General features: G+C 42.2%; 1 protein-coding gene across 6 annotated transcripts in view; it reads left to right on the forward strand.

The window, feature by feature from the left end:
• Positions 1-17604, forward strand: part of LOC116400737 (A-kinase anchor protein 13-like) — a 109236-nt gene that overhangs the window by 63534 nt on the left and 28098 nt on the right. For 4 of the 6 annotated variants that reach the window (XM_031878725.1, XM_031878730.1, XM_031878728.1 and 1 more), the window contains exons 12-22: positions 7679-7736; positions 8975-9075; positions 10807-10993; positions 11675-11855; positions 13003-13062; positions 14260-14319; positions 14430-14610; positions 15014-15122; positions 15307-15438; positions 16653-16695; positions 17089-17200. In XM_031878725.1, coding sequence (XP_031734585.1) covers positions 7679-7736; positions 8975-9075; positions 10807-10993; positions 11675-11855; positions 13003-13062; positions 14260-14319; positions 14430-14610; positions 15014-15122; positions 15307-15438; positions 16653-16695; positions 17089-17200 — 1224 coding nt within the window. The remainder of the gene's footprint in view (positions 1-7678; positions 7737-8974; positions 9076-10806; positions 10994-11674; positions 11856-13002; positions 13063-14259; positions 14320-14429; positions 14611-15013; positions 15123-15306; positions 15439-16652; positions 16696-17088; positions 17201-17604) is intronic. The other 2 variants (XM_031878732.1, XM_031878731.1) reach the window with 2 other exon arrangements.

Consider the following 17604-nt stretch of genomic DNA (forward strand, 5'->3'; position numbering starts at 1 on the left):
AAAATATAACCAAACAGTTGACTCTACATTATTGCACAAAGGAAATATTGATATTGAAGAGTTTCAGTGATATTGCAAATTAGTGAATTATCAGTTTCTACTGAAGCAGTGTTGATTGTTAAGTGTGAAAGCAGCAAGAAGGAAGGAATTTATATAGCCTACACGCTGTAGCATAATAGATGTCATGGGGTCGCGTTACAGTTGGGCTTTTTGTAGTCCTTCATTGTGGTTTCTCCATAGCAGAACTATGTCAGCACCGCTGTTGCCTCATAATTACGTAGTTTAGTAAAAGTGCAGTCGGGATTCTCTGAGCTCTGGGGTTGTCTTTTCCTAACTCCTTATGAATTCTCCTTCACATCTTTTCTTGACCTCATTACATTTTCCAGCGAGGTCAAGGAAAAGTGGTTAGGAATAGACGTTAGGAGGTACATTTTGACTTTTCGACCGCAGCCCAGGACTTTATCTACATATTGAGAACAGGGCCCTGCTGTGTGTGTGTGTGTGTGTGTGTGTGTGTGTGTGTGTGTGTGTGTGTAGGTCAGAGGTGTGAGTGTCGGTCCTTTGCTGCTCCCTTGTGGAGCAGGTATAACCACTTCCACATGTCTCTCTCGCTCTCTCGCTCTGCGGGTCACAGCTGGATGGTGTACAGCAGTATTTGTGTGCCGCTGATTGGTTACAGATGGAGCTGAACGTTTCCACTTGTTGGTTGTAATTTGGTCGCTTGACTGCTTGCAGCACCCAAAGCATGATGGGAACTATAGTTACCAAAGCGCTGAAGGGCAGCAGCGGAGTCCAATGCTTCGTCTTCCTCTCCTTTGTTCTTTCTTTCTCTCAGTTCCAGCAGATAAAAAGTTGCCTCTCGCTCTTAAAAATGCGGAGGCACTTAGCGAGATAGGGCTCCAATTGTTCCGTGTGTGTGTGTGTGTGTGTGTGTGTGTGTGTGTGTGTGTGTGTGTGGGGGGAGCAGTGGAGAGGCAGCAAATGGATGAGAGGGAGTTTGTTTCATGAAGGGAAGGACAGAAGAGAGAGAGGGGAATGGAAAAAAAGGCAGAGAGAGTGGGATGGAAGGAGGGGCCACCGTTTTGAACAGATGTGGGCAGAGAGGGCTTATTTTCACGAACCAAACTGCAGCGAAAAGGAACACGGCGATACGTAGACTTCACTGGATAACACACCTCGAACTGGGGGCACGCGGGACTTTTTATTTTTGTTTTAACGTCACAATTAACACTTGACCTTTTCATCTGGGTTCAGGTCGGAATATGCGGCGCCGGAGTTAAAGGTTGATTCGACCACATTTCTCTCATCTTCTGTGGCTTTAATTGGTCGTACAACCAACTGTTGTTGCTCAGTTGATTTGTGCCGTTTGTTTTTTCTCTCATGGTGTGAAGAAATTCAGCAGCCTGCAGCTCTGGAAACCAGTTGGATCTTTTTTTGCTTTTTTGTCCCTGGGAACTCCACCCTCAGCCATTCTTATAAATAAAATACGCTATTTGTTTTTTTTCCTGACTGAGTTGCGTTCACGAGAGAAAGGAGAGACAGCAGAGAGAGGGAGGTGGGAAATAGTTTGGGATTTATCCTGTGAAATGTTCACGTGTTAACACGTCGATCCTCGGCTGCAGGCGGCATGTACGAGAGACACAAGCGGAGGTACAGCTTCTGTGCCAAGGGAGAGAGGACAGTGGATGTGGTGCTGATTAAGGTAGGGGTGTGTGTGTGTGTGTGTGTGTGTGTGTGTGAGTACATAAACAGGTATACTTGTCTGCGTATTTGAAAGTATCTTTTTTATTTTGGGTTTTTGGATTGGATTTTTATTTATTTTTTTCCCCACTTTCTTTTTTTTTTTTTTTTAAGGACAAAACGGTACAAATCAGGAAATACACATATGGTCAAATTAAACAACAAAGATTTTTCTTGGAATGTTGTCCCAGCATGAACACATACATCCTTGACAAAGACAAAAAAAGGTTAAAGAAAATTCTGTGGGGCCTTAGTGTTGTCAAAAACCTTCCGCCAAACAAAAAAGGCTTCTCGCTCCTAATAAGATTTTTTTATTCTCTCTGGTTTTTTCTTCGGGATAAACATTTTCTGACTTATGGAATTTACACTTTCCATCACCCTTTGGTGTGATGCAAACAGGAAGTGCAGCGTTGCCACGGAGATGGTGTGGCGCTACCGTGGCTCCTTGCTTCCCTCACTCATCGTGTCTCACCCTCTCAGATCCTCTCGGATTTCTCCCAGGGAGAGAAAAGTGAGGGAAAGACGTGAGAACGGAGATGTATTTCCAGACCGGACTTTAGGGTGCAATAAAAAACAGCCACAAATGTTCCATTTAATATCTATTCATACAGTAGTGGAGGCTGCAGGTACAGTGAGTCTGCACTTTTGAGACTTTTATTCCTCTTTCTACAGGTAGTCTGTCTAGCCATGTCCACAGCACTGTAAAAGATGTGATAACCAAAAAGATTGATGCTGTTAAGATTTAATTGAGATGATTCTGAGATGAAGTGTTTATTTATCTCAAAGGGGGAAACAGATTGCTTATGTCATGTTTCTGAACATGGAAGCTAGGATACTGACATATTGTGTTGTAGCGTCAGCAGAAATATTCAATGTTCGATGGTCCTTAGTAGGAAGTCATATTAATTATGCTATAGCTGAAGGAATTTCAGAGAAAAGTCATCTGGACAGAGATGACAGCAAAGACTGTATATAAGAAGTGGACGTAGTCATGGGAACGTGACCCATTGGTTTAGACTGTCGTTTTGAAGCCTTGAGTTTTGCGATTATGCCATCGCCATCTTGGATTACAGCCATCGCCATGTTTTTTTCGCTGCCAATGAACTAAAGTTACCATATTTGGAATGCGGAGGAGTGATGTGGAGACGCCCGTATACGTCTCTGGTAGAGGTATCGACCTGTCAATCGCAGTAAGTCCGCCCCTAAAGCATAGTCCGCTTTATGGTCTGTTTGACTCTCATGTTTACAATGTTTACTGAAGTAATAAATCAAGTGGGGATTAGTCATTTTCTCATAGACTTCTATACAATCAGAGGAGTCGCCCCCTGATGGTCAGTAGAGAGAATGCAAGTTTTAAGACACTTCCGCATCGGATTCACTCAGCAGAACCGGAGGTTGCCGCCTGGGTGATACACAGAGATATATACAGTAGGCCACACCAACTGCAGCAGCACAGATTTGATGAGTGGTGTTCTCATCCCACGTCGCTCACATCCTCTCTTCATCTGGATCATTTCACCAGGCTGTTTATTCCTGCTCTCTTTAACACCACGGCCCACATGTCATTTGAGGTCTCTCATGTCTGGCTCTACGTTTGAGGGTTTCGGACAGCTTCTCATTGTACGTGTCACACTGAGGCACACCTATATACATCATGAGTGTGAAGGGGGAAAATCTCATGACTTGTAATTTTGGCTTTTATTTCTCTCAGATTTACTTGGCACATTTACTGTACGTTGAGTTATTGCTAACTCACTGTAATCATTCACCCTGTCCATACTTGCCATGAAGCGATCTCATCCTAACAAGACTACACTTGAAGAGACGGAACACTGTAAGCACAAAATCCAGTCCTCATTCTGTGCAGAAAATACGTCCTTAAATTCATCTGAAGTTCATATGAGGCAGTTTGAGTTGGATACACAAAGAAGTCAAGTTGTTGTCTTTTCAGCAGCAAATTTTTCGTTTCCTGTCTAGTGTGTCCTGGCTGAGCGGCAGCAGAGGGAACCATCCGGGTCATCCTACGTGTGCTTCTTTGAAGGACAAAACATTGCCAATAAATCTACATGCAACTACCAGAATAAAGATACCCGAATGATTTCATCTCACTTAAATTAAACTTCAACTGAACTCTCAGTATTCTTTTAAACTTCTTCACACTTTCCTTAAATCTTTAAAAAACACTTAAAATATATATGTATAGTATATATAACTCAATTATCCAAAAACAGCTGGTCACTGTAGTTTTTGTGCTCATACAGGAGGAAATGGTGCATTTGTTAGGGACTGTTTTCAGCAGCGGATTAATCCACGTTCGGTGCTCTAGTGAGTATTTGAGGCAGCAGCACGGAGTCTGTGGGATTGACTCAAAATAAACTGAAGTGTCAAGGAACGTGTCATCCATTGCAACTGTGTTACTCACTGTGTTTTTAACAACAATGGAGCTCTCTGGCACAGAAGAAGAAGATATATTAGGCATTGGGCATGCGGTTTATATCATAAAAGGAACAACAAATAAAATAGATTTATCCTTTAATACAGTTAGAAGATGTACCTTGCTTAAAATGTTTTCCATAATTTGATGTCAGTCCCTCAGAATCACAGAATGATGCCATCATTCTAGACGATCATGGAGGCAAAAATCCATTGTGAAAATCCTCTGTTCACCCATAAGTAAAACTCACAGCCGAATACCAGTCCAGGCGCATTTTCTCAAGAGTGTTGAAGAGCATCCTTGGAAATGCTGAGACAACCATCTGTGGCTAATAATGGAAAAGTAAATGATTGCATAACACGTCCTGGAATACACTTAAGATCACTGTCCTTGTCTACATGTTTGTAGTTCTGTTAGGTTCCTTTGCACCTCGCTGGAATTGAAGCTCCCTGCCTAAAAAGATCACTATGCTACAGACACGAGAGCTGTATGTGTCATGTCAAAGATCCACAGCCAGGAAACCTTCCTTATTTCAGATTTGTAATAGGGGTGTAACCAAATACATTATTGCAGTAATATTCCTGTTCAGTTCAGAATAAAGCTGACATGTTTTTAGCTCACGATCTGATGTTGACACTTGATGCTGCGAAGACAGGAAAGCAGGGGTGCAAGTTAGAGATCGTCGCTTCACTGCAAGCTAATGGATCAAAGGAACTTTTTTTAAAGCCAATAACTTTTTATTTAACCTGGGCCTGATCCCACCGCATGCACAACCTCCAGTTTGTAAAGAAAGTCATCCAATATGACCCAATGCAATTCTGACTTGTATTTTCACACTAATGTGCAGTTTTATTGCAACTATTGAGTTCGAACCATTGACATTTTTATTTATTTTTAAAGGTGAGGTTCAAATACAAATCATATTTTGTTTTTTGATTAATTCAGCTACAGAGTTAAATTATTTTATTTTCTTGTCAGCTTAGGTGATGTATGAGGAGAATAAATGGCGGTTTAAAAACATTATGGCAAAAACTAAGCAGATGAGACTGGTGTTGTGTCCTTCCGTGTCGAGGCTTCAAAGCGAGTGTCGAGTAATCGGGAACATTTTTGTGAAACGCGTATCGAGGCTTGTATTGATGACGTACAGTATGTGGTGACGTTCGAAGCCTCGCGAGCCAGCCGTACCACGTGACTGATTCAGGAAATGGTTCTCGGGTTTGGCGTGCGATTAGAAATATAAGGCAGCGAAATGGGGATCCATTGCGTTTCCCCCTCACATTTCGAAGACTTGGGACTTTATTGTGCGTTTGTTTGCAATCTATTCGACCATCACAAACATCATTCATTCATTTATTCAATTCAAAGCTTCACACACCAAAGCCATGGTGTCATTATAATCACTCTGCCTGTTTTACATTTATTGTCCACTTGATGGCACAGGAGAGCAAATGAAGCACCATGAAGCTTCGGCCCACGAGTGAACCAATTGGATAGAAAGCTTCAATGCTTCATGAAGCTTCATCTCGCCATCACTAGATGAGACCATTTCTAACAACAAACTAATCTCAGGAGTTTTTACAATGTGACCAGCTTGGTGTCCAAAGAGACTGTGGAGTCTTCATATCAGGGATTATTGTTTTATATAGTAATCAGTACAAGTTGTTTGACTGGCTGCCTTATTATAGTGGCATTTTGCAAAGAATTTCAAATGCATTACATTTATTGCAAATCTGAGTAACGGTGGCTCCATTCTCTATTCTTTTTTTATGCTTTTTTCATGCTAAATGACTTATTTTCAAGAAAGCTATGAGCACACCTTTGGTAAACATTTAAAGTGGTGCTTGCATTAGTCTTTGGAGAGAAGCTCAGTTTTACAGATCAGGGCTTTAAAGTTGAACATGATACATTGTCAAAAAAAATCTTTTAAGATCATCTTGATGTGAAAATAAATACAGTATGATCTGTAGTTACATTTTTTTGGGAAGGAGATTCGGGAAAGTACAGGGGAAGAAACATTTATATTAATGAGGATTTAAATGAGATTTCACCAAGTCCTCACGCAGACATCCAGCATGTGCAGCTTGGTACTAGATTGTCGCCTACGTGTTGGAGAGTCGCTCTTTTGTGCAGATTTGTCTTTTGTGCAGGATGTCGATAATAGACAGAGCAGGCAACATGGAGCCAAGACAACAGATCCATTGAGACAAGTGGATGAGGGGACAAAGGACTCAATGGCTTCAGTGATTAAACAATGACACAACTAAATATGAAGTCATTCTGATGGCTCGGCCTACAGGAGTTGCAAAACAAACCAGTGGTGGGGACTTTAAAATCCATCGCTTCAAACATGTCAGGTTGGTAATATCCAACACATTCTGTAGCTTTGGTTTGGTTAGTTTGGAGTGTCCCTTCAGAACGAGAGCTACTGTGACGGCTAGTAAGTAAAATTCACATGGAACGAAAAAATCTATTGCTGCTCCTGAAATCGATGATGGAATGAATGAGCCACCTCGCTTCGTTCTCCTTCTTTGTCCTTCAGCCACAGCAGTCAGGATTTATACCTGCTTGATAAAAGGCAACATTGAACTGCACTTTTTGAAGGTCTGATCAAAACAAATCCACAGACGGTTGATAAAGGTGTCCCCCCCCGATATTTACATTATACGTAAATATTTATTTTCCAACTGAACATCGCAGTGGTGCTGATGAAACCATCTTATATGCCATCGACCTAAACTGTATTGAACCATATATTATTTATTGAATTCTAAACGAGTGAGTTAGACTGCTGTATCTTGTACATTAAATACATGCATACCTCTGGTGGTCAAACATTTTTTCTGAATGATCCAGTGTAGATACCAATATATCTGTGATTAGATCAGACTGGCTCTCTGTGTGCTGGTTAAAAATCTCTGCTTAACTCGCACTCAAGTCAAACTTCACACAAATGCAGGGGTCAAGAGGGTGAGGGGTTGAGGGCGATGCCGAAGGGACATTTTCGTTCACCAGATCACATCAGCTGCTACTGCGGATTATTGTTTCAGATATGGCTCGTCTGTCTTTTATTTCTCTGTACAATAAACACAGAGGTCTCGTAGAGAACCCCCTCCTACGTTTTCTCTGACATTACACTGAAACCGGCTGTGTCTGGTTGCAGGGGTGGAACAGTCATTCGCTTGTGACCTGCAACTGATGTGAGTGTGCATTAGTGAACGATATGCTCGCACTATAGCTCAAACATCTGAGACAAACACAATGCTTGTGTGTGTGTGTGGGGTCACATATGAAGCCAGTGGGTGTGACGCTAGGATATTATAATATTTATGGGGCTCTGAGAACACAGAACCAGTAGATGGTTGTTTGGGCTGGTACCGCAAGACAAAAATGGTGCTACAAAGACCTTAATAAAATTTATCTGGAACTCCAAACAATTCAATGAGTTAATGTTCATCAGAGAAATGACTCTTTCTTTTCCTCCTCTATATTCTTTTTCTCTCTTAGATCCAGAGGGAGAGGGATGTTTTCTGTCCTGAACCCAACACAGTGACAACATGTACAGGTAAAGTCTTAAAGGGCAGGTCCACTATCATTAACTTTTTTTTTTAATGTTTTTATATCATTCTGTAGCTTCCCAGCGGTGTTCTTTGTGTTCAAATCACAACAGATTTTGGTCAAAATACTGTACGTATGCATCAGATGCAGTGGTAGACCAGCAACTGACTTTAAAAAAAAAACTGTGTTATAATGGCTTTAGCTCCATGTTCGAAATGTTTGTCTGAAGCCCAGGGTAAGGGGTTGTAAATATTGTAAATATAGCAAACACTTTAATCTTTTTTTTAGGTGGCTAAAATACGTTTTTCTGCTGACCCCGTCCACAGACACTTTAACTTGCCGTCAGACAGCCCTTTCCGACAGGGAACTGAAGCCTTTATATTGCTCTCGTCAAAGCCAACCACAAGACTACATTGACAAAAACAGTAACTTTACCTTCGCAGAACGCGGGGAGTATGCATACAACCCCACTTCAAAAAAATCCAAACTGACCCTTTCGGTTATCTCCAACATTAGCTCAGCTAACTTTGATTGTGCTGGCGTTCACATTATTCGTAATGTTATTGATTGCTTCACTGCTTTTTGCTAAAAAAGCTGAGTGGAAAACGATTAAAACATTCTATGACTCCCACACATTATAAACATACTTGTAACCCGTTGCAATCGACTTGTAGCACTGTATATTTATTTATAATTGTAAGCCCTCATAAATATTCATATTGCTTTATAACAACAATCCTAACACATTCTAAATAATTTTTCATTGACCTTTAAGGTCAAGTATCATAATTATTTATAATTGCTGGTCACTCACTGACATTTAGTCTTTGCAAGGATCCCAGTGCATTATAATTCCCACACTTGTAATATAGATTATAATGCGTTATAAGTATGTTAAAAATCTATTATAGACACGGGCATCATAGACAGGTTTTATGTAGTGTCTGGTCTGTTGTTCAGCTGTAACCGTAATGATGTCATTTTGAAGTAACCCTTCACAGACATTATGTTCACCAGGCCTGCTCACTGTTTGAAATAGACACACTCAGGCTGGTTCTCTGTGGTTTGGGTGATATGAGGTCAACTTCCTGTCTCTGTGGATTGCAACCAGCGCTGCAACAAGCCACTGTTTCTCAGACACGGCAACAAGTATTCTATTGCACAACAAGATCTTTCACCTCCTGACCTCCATCACTGACACAGCCAGGTGTTTTTTTGTTCTGTTTTGTCTCTCCCCCCCCCCAGACGTCCATCCAGACAGAGGTTGTGTGTCAGTGTGTTTGTTGCACAGAGACAAAGACGGCCTGAAAGTCGGCGCCGAACCGGATGACGGTGTCTTTAAAAGGGTAAGAAACACATCCACGTGTTTGCTCCTGGGCAGGAGCTTGCATTCAGATCTCTGGTGGTACTCTACATAAACGCCGGTGTCGGATGTTTTTATTTTAAGTCGGCACTGCAGCTGAAATTCATAATTTTACAGCACGTTGTCCGTGCCAGGGCCCGAAATAACGGCGGCGCCTTTTGCACTTTTCCAAAAATGAACCAGGGTGGGGGAAAAAAACATGGAAGGAGTGTTACGCAACAGACAGAAAAGACATTCCCCCTCCCCAGCTGGTCAGGAACCAGAGGAAAACCAGTTGACTGGCCGTTCCACGCAACTGCACGGATAGCAACGGGGACAACATGTGGCACCAAAAGAGTTGTCGCTAATGACCTCATAGTCCTCACTCTAGATCAGGGGATCGATGAGCATTTTTATTCAACATTTTGACATTTGTGAAAGCTGTGAAACATTTGTGAGACTTTTCGTTTGGAGTGAAGCTCAGTGTGACTCACTTGTTCTGGATGAGGTATTTTTCCACTGACTTTTCCCACAATCCTGCAACTCCAGAGACGACATGTGGCTGCTGTCTTACAGGATTCTTTGAAATCTGACCCCAACACTCTTTTGCTGTTGGGAGGGATTGTAGAGGCAGGAGTCTGTATGTGGAGTACTTGAGTCCTATGAATACCAAATGTCCTCACAGGGATAGAGAGATCAAAAAGTGAAGATTTGCAACTTCCAAACAAGACTAGTTTAGGATGAAGGCTTTTGTGTTTGGTGAAATGTAGTTCATAGGTGTCCTCATATAACCCATCACTGTTTGTGTGAGGAGTTGCTGGATTGGTTAAGACCTGAATTAATAAGACGTTTTCACTGGTTGCGTAAAGATGGAACCCACACTGTCACTAACCACTCCCTGAAGAAGTAGAAATACATTTTTGGGGAAAAGCGATTGTAGAGAGAAGCAGACAGAAGAGCCTACAATATGCGTTTAGAGAACCTATCCTGGATGTCAAACCGATTTAGCAGCGAAGACAGGTTCAAAAGATAAAGATAGAAGCTAAAGCATGCAGATCACAGTGTAAAAGTGAGCCACCACCATCACCGGGTGATCGAGACAGATGACTCATTAAAAAGCTAAAGCAGCATGTTTATACATTCCTTAGTAGCTTGCGTGGCATAGAACTGCTAACGCTGGTTAATGATGTGCTAACGTGCTCTGCTGATGTTAGCGCCACCGTTTTATACGTAGAAACTTCCAAAAATTCCAAAAACTTCTTACTAACCTCTCCGGGTAACGAGTATAAAAATGAAGAAAATCTGAAGCGATCGCATGAGAGTCTATGGATCATTATGTTTTTATAATTGTTTTAATGACTTCCTTAAAAATAAAGTTTTTTTTCATCTTGAGGGGTTTATCCTAATAAATGTCTAAATGGACTTAACTTGTATAGTGCTTTTCTAGTCTTTCAGACCACTCAAAGCGCTTTCACACTACTTGTCATCATTCACCCATTCACACACTGATGGCAGGGGCTAAGTGCCCTGTCTATCAGATTCTATCACATTCATACACCGTAGGCACAGCTACGGGAGCAATTTTGGGGTTAAGTGTCTTGCTCAAGGACACATCGATATGCGACTAGCGGAGTCGGGGATCGAACCGCCGATCCTCTGATTCAAGGACGACTCTGCTCTCCACTTAGCGAATGAAGTCTACACTTCATCTCTTGTGTCTTCTTTTCCTCCTAAGCCCAAAGACCCTCCCTCCTATGATGGACACAGGGACAGAGGGGTTCGAGTCTCCTGGTCCTCCACTGATGATGCATCAACACAGGGAGCCCTCAGTCCCACTGAGGGGGCTTTGTCGGTGGGCACACCTGACCCTGTGACCCCTCGGAGCTCCAGACTGTCCTGGAAGTCCAAAACGGAGGACAGAGGTAAAGCACACTGTTTGTTCTTTGTTTTTCAAAATGATTCCAAAAATGTATTTATGTTTAATATCAATTTTTTAAATTTTTACAGATCGCTTCACAAACACTTCGTTTCACCGCTCTGCAGAATCACCAGCTCTTTTGCATTTTCTCCACATTTTTAATGTTTTTTTTTAAGGGATGTATTTGTATTTTTCCCAAATCTTGGTATATCAGTTAAAATGTGTAAAAACGGAAAACAGTCAGCTTTGTACCCGCCATAGTTTCAATTAAATGAGATTAAATTTAGCTCTTATATTATCTGAATAACTCATACTTACAGTGTGATTCACTTCATATTTCTATGCTTGTTACATTTGATTTCTGTAGTTTAATTAATTACTTGTAATTTTTACTTTGCATCTCTTTAATCCTACATGTTCATATACTTTTTCCACACAAGTTCGGGCTCATATTTTCTATAATAACGAGAAAACCTCCCGGCAAGAAACACCAAATGATTTATTGGAAGCTGCTGATTTAGAATAACTATTGACTATGAACCCCTGTTCACGTCTCCTCTATACTGTCTCTATCTAATAAAGTCTATCTTATCTTAGATGCCCCAAAAATAATCCTTAAAAAAACTCATCTTTTTCATAAGAGTCGCAGTTGATAATATTTTTGTATTTCTGTTATGAATCCCAGGAGGAGGAGGAGAGACAGGAGGAGGAGGAGAAGAAGAGGAGAAAAAAGACCAGCTTCCAGAGAATCCCGTCCCCTCTGCCGTTATGCGAGCCCCCATCTGTTCCTTGTCTCTGTTCCGTCGTCACAGCTGGGAGCCGGGCAGGAACAACGCCGCCGCGGAGATCAACATTGCACAGCGCAGGTAATAAATCCGGCAAACGGCATTCTGAAAGGATTTCTGGGTTAGGATTGTTAAATACATTCCTCATGGCACTCCACGTCCAAAGGATCTCATAGGAGGAGTTAGACTATTTTGTCCCAGAGAGTAACCCCAGAGCGTCCCACCCACCCAAACTCTCTCAGGACCTCTGAGCAGCTGCTGCTATCTCCCAACATCTGTGTTCATCTCATCTTTCTACCTCTGTTCTCTATAATACGTATGTGGAAACACACTCCACTCTTCGTTTGTCCACATTTATCGGCAGAGTAAAAATATCTCGTGTGATACTTTATCCAACTTTTATTTGGGTGGGAATAGTCATTCAGTGCGTTTGTTGTGTGGAAGCGCTAGCTCTTCCCAGGAACGTTGCACACACGACAACAGAACTGTTTCCAGGGGACACTAAAAGGTGATGCACGAGGTTGGGACATGCTTGTTGCCAGGGTTATTTGGTTTATGGAGTTAGTGAAGTCGGAAATCTGTCTATCTATGGTGTTGGACAATGAACTGTGGTTACATGATACAGATATTATTGCAGATAGCGTTAGCCTTTTGCTAATTGTTAGCCTGCCCATTCAAATAATCTGACAAAATATGTGACGTTCAAGGACTTAAATCAATTAATTCGATCAATTAATGTTTTAAAACAAAATAAGCTCAAGTTTGACTGCATGAAGTGGTACTTCCGTGGTTATTCTAACCCAAGCAACGATCATTTCTGAACCTAAGTAGTTTTGTTGACTAAACCTAACTAAGTATTTCACAATATTTTCCTAAACCTAACTAAGTGGGTTTGTTGCCTAAACCTAACCTGTTTCCTGTGAAGACAGAAGTTTTTTTCATTTTTTTTTTTTTTTTTCATATGCATCTGATGAGCGGAAATTAACACGTGTTGCTGGCTTTCGTAGGAAAACTCACAAAAAATGAGAAGTGACTACTCGTAGGATGTCATATGAACCGTGTTATGAGGATACGTTGCACCTTGCCTGCATGGACACTCGTTTAATCACATCCAATGTGTGGATGTACGTATTTTGGTGGGGGGAAACAGTTTTAGTGGCTTTAACATGAACGTAAACGACTCCCTCACCCGTCTTTCCACTGACAGTCCACCTGTCCCTTCTTTCAGCTCGTTGAAGAGTCCGTCAGGAGAGGTGAAGAGAGCCAATTCCCCCCTCCACCGGAGAAGGTACACTTTCATCTGTCACACGCACGTCCACATTCTCCTTCTCTTCACAGCTGCACATTGTGTGTTTTTACACCAAACTACTGGCCACAAAAGACACTGATATGTATGCGAGTCACTGTCCAGTGCCTTTCCAAATGGGACAGCCAGTAAGTCAGCACTAGATTCAATGAGTTCTTTCAAGTCAGTCACTAATGACTGGAGCGCTTCAGACACACTGTGGAAACTCTGTCTCAAAGACAAGAATGTAGAAAAGAAGTTTAGCATTCTTGTCTTTTATGACTGGAGTGCGGCGAATCAGTCGTCTTTCCTGACTGCTCACATGAAAGTTTACACACACACACACTCCCAGTACCTTGAATGGTATCCAATGCAGTTAGGGCTTTGGGAGCTGGAGTGGTTCTGAACACCTCAGTAGCCGGAGACAAACTTCTGCATCAAGTCGACTCGAGGAATCTGTTTCACAGCACATCCCTCTTTATTTTCTCTGTAGCGCAGACTGTAGCTTTACTTTACTCCAGTGAGAACAGGAGGAATTAAGAAGAGTAACAAGCTTCTATCATGATAGTAAGGCCAATACCGTCCAACTTTATGTACCAACTGGGACAGAAGAGTCTTAAAAATATAAGGAGGAAGATTTTTTTGGTTGTCTTTTGCATCTCAAAAATAAAACCAAAATGTCGAATATGGAGAACCACTTTGGATAAACTGTCCCGATTGTGTCCATATGTTGTCCAAACCTCACTGAGATCCAAACTCAATGCAGGCCAGACCACCTTGGCATACGGTCTGGCTGATCGGATCCCAAGCAAGATCCAATCTCGTAGCGTACAGACTGGACAGTTGATGCAAAGTCGAATAGAAAAGACTACTGCAACCACGGCCAAAGTTAAACTTACTGTCACCTCAAACGCTGATTAATGCCACATTAATCTAAACAGAGACAGAGGCTTTGGCTTTGTACTGATCTTTTGTTCTCTCTGCCGGAAACAAGAAATACGTTTTATAATTGAAACAAGGCACAATAAAAGGTCACTTCAACAGTCACTCTCAGAGTTGAGATGCATTTCTGTCATCGTAACACCATAATCTCATTCTGGATTCATGCTTTCATTAAACATCTAATCCTCTCTCCTCTTTCTATTCCATGTTTTTTTGCGCATCTTCCATTATCCACCCTTCATCTTTCCGCTCGTCTAGCATGAGCTGGTGTCCATCCAACCTGCGCCGCCCCGATCAGGCGCAAATAGACAACAGAAGGTAATTAGCATAGGTCGATGATAACTTCCCCTCAGAGGCCGCGGCGTCAACAACATGTAAAAAAAGACATACTGGTTACATGCTTGTGTTGTCTCCTCCCCCACACGCAGCTACAGCCTGGAGGGTCTGGCGGTGGAGAGGGGAGCGGTCCGGGCTCAGTGCCCCAGCATCGGCAGTCAGGAGGAGATTACCGCGGGGAGGAGTTCGCACCTGGACAGCCAGGAGAGAGGCTCGCTGGTTTCCCTCACCGAGGAGCAGCAGGAGGGAGATGGAAGCAGCATGGCTAGCCAGGTGTGTGTCTGTGTGTCTGTGTGTCTGTGTGTCGTGTGAACCTGCAGACAGCAGCTCAAACATTCCATGTAAGCTTTCCTACATTCCTTAAAATACAATAGAATGCATGGAGAGAAAGCTAAATCTAGCTTTCTGCTCATGTTGGTTTTCAGAATAAATGAGGTGCGTATGCAATAATTTGCCAGATCAAGAATACAAATTATCCATATCTACAATAACTGGAAAACAATTGTCTGATCTGCTTTTGTTTACAATGGCGAGTAACAGGAAGTTTCAATCAAAGATTGTGATCTAATGTTATATATTACATCAATATAATCAATATGGATATGATAATATTGATAATTATTTTCCCATCGTGTGTGTGTGTGTGTGTGTGTGTGTGTGTGTGTGTGTGTTTTAGACATCACATCAGGTACTGTCAGTGACAAACAGCTGTCCCACCATGTTCCATCACCAAACCCTCACCAAATCCATCTCCATGGTTACCATCAGTCACCGCGATATAGATGGTGAGTTTCTGCTTCTCAACAATCTTTTTTTTTTTTTTCCATCATCGTTTCCTTCATTCTGTCGCCCTCCTTTTAGTTTTGAAGATGTGCTCTTTAACCTTGTGCGGTAAGATTGTTCTTCTGCTTCCCTGTTCATCCCGCCGCATCCCATCAACGCCCCCCCCCCCCGCCCCCGCCCTTTTAGTGAGTGGATTTCCTCAATCAAAGCGACGAATCCGCTTCTCCCTCAGCATCTCCCCGCTCCTCCCCAAAAGTAGACGCTTCTTTGCTATTGGCTCCTCCTCCAGCGACGAGGAGGAGGAGGAGAAGGGAGGGAGTAAGTATGATGAATGTAGACGTGTTCCCGTTTTTCCCCTGTCAGTGCGGTGTCCCATAACACTGTCCAACAAAACCAACTAAAAACGTGTCCGCCTCATCCTGGAACTGCAGAGGCAGATGGATAGAAAAGACACTTCCGGGTTTCCTGGAAGCCACCAGCTTTTTACAGTCTGTCTATTTGACACACCCCCCCCCCCCCAAAAAAAGTTACAACAGATGCCACCATGATTCTTTCTGTGAGTATTGTAAACCTCTGAGTTTTGCCGTCTGATAACATATAAACACGTCAATCTGTTACCCCCAATGGACTTCCTGGATCATTTTTCATGTGTCACTGGCACCTTAACAAAAACACCCAGCACCCCTCCCCCGCCACCCACGCAGCCCCCACGCTCTTTTGTATTTCAAATTGGCCTCAGAGGGTTTTACAATCTGTACACATGCGACATCGTCTGACCTTTGAGCCTCACATCGGAACAGGAAAAACTCCCCAAAAAAAGGAAGAAACCTCAGAGAGAGCAACAGAGGAGGATCCCTCTATCAGGATGGACAGAAGTGCAATATATGTCATGTGTACAGAATGAACAACATAACAGAGTTAAAACACAGCTTTTGTACGAGTCAAACCTGTGAACTTTTGGACATAAAAAGTCTTGCCCTTGGAAACAGTATTCTGACAAAACAAACTTAACTCAAGGTCCACTTGCTATCTTTCAGCTGCATCTCATAGTTATATACAATACAGTATAAGATTAAGGCTTTAAAATACAGTATATGGAATATGAATTAAATAAGAAATAATAAGTGTACTCTTTGTCTACTTATCATAACAGGCCTGCTTTTAATGAGATTGTTGGAGGTACTTTTATTTTATTTCTGCCTACTCTATGTAGCTGTACAAAAACCTATTCTTCTTTTTTTAATTGCTACATGGAAAGGTGGTCTTGTAGAAGTGACCTCCTGTTTATGTTTTTTTATCACTGGTAATATACTTTCCCTCTTTGTCTCCCCCGGTCAATGTTGTGTTTACCTCTTTACTTCCTAATCATTCAGCACTTTATCTCCTCACTTGAACTGCCACTTTGCTGGACCAGATTTAGATAATATATTTGGCCGTGAATACTTTTGTCGCAGGTATGAACATGTATTGCCATGCAGTGTTGTAGCAGCTGTGTCTGATCAGATGATGTCTGTCCTCTTTGCTTCTTGTAGGGACGAGCGCATTCTCCAGTAACTCCGGGTCACTGGAATACAGGTAAGAAGGGAACTGATGTAGCTAAAATTGTTTTACTGTGTTGTTGGGAATGGTCTTTTTCCAAATATTGATACAGGCTGTAATTCAATGAATGGTACCATAATTCAGATGAGATTTTTTCACAGCTTTGTACCCGGGTTGTCTCATTCTCATGAAAGCGAAATCTCTACACCTCTGGGCCAAATTCCTTCAAATTTGGCCCAAACGTCCACTTAACCTCAAGAAAGAACAGATTTTGATGAAGGGTCAAGATCACTGTGACCTCATCTCCGTCATATCTTCATGAACATGAGATCTTAGGCGCGCCTAGCAAAAAGTATGAGCAGACTTTGTCACTCCTCTTTGTTGTGTGTATTAAAGCGGATTGGCTTCAATCGTGTGTATGTTTGTCAGTATTTCGGAGGAGGAGCCGGGCCCTCTGCGGAGTGATACCGAGGCCAAAGGAGGACCTAAAATCAGCCGGACGTTCAGCTACATCCGCAGCAAGATGACCAAGAAAAGCAAGGTGAGAACACCTGTGACAAGTTACAGCCATCTGCCCGCACACGCATGTTCATTCACACTAGAGCTGTGACGGTATTGATCTATTTTGTCATGATGGGACATCATGCAAGTGGTTGTTCTGTTAATCAACTGTATAGTCTACAGTACATTTTTTTTACACAACCCTATATCAGTTTGTGTCCACGGGCTTTAAAACCTGTCCAGCGTGGGACACGTCTATTCTCTAAGTCTTGATTCTGATCAGGAAAACCCCCACAAACAATTCTGCAATATCACACTCATTATTAAGGCATGCGTTTGTTTCGGAGTACAGCTGAGACTATGCATGTGATAGAAGGCCATGTATTTGATTGTTGAGGTAGTCGTCACGGCGTTTGTCGTACCTTTTTGAGTGTTGAGAAGGTG

This window comes from Anarrhichthys ocellatus, unplaced genomic scaffold (genome assembly GCF_004355925.1).
Source record: "Anarrhichthys ocellatus isolate YVR2014 unplaced genomic scaffold, GSC_Weel_1.0 scaffold196, whole genome shotgun sequence".
Classification (NCBI taxonomy): Eukaryota; Metazoa; Chordata; class Actinopteri; order Perciformes; family Anarhichadidae; genus Anarrhichthys; species Anarrhichthys ocellatus.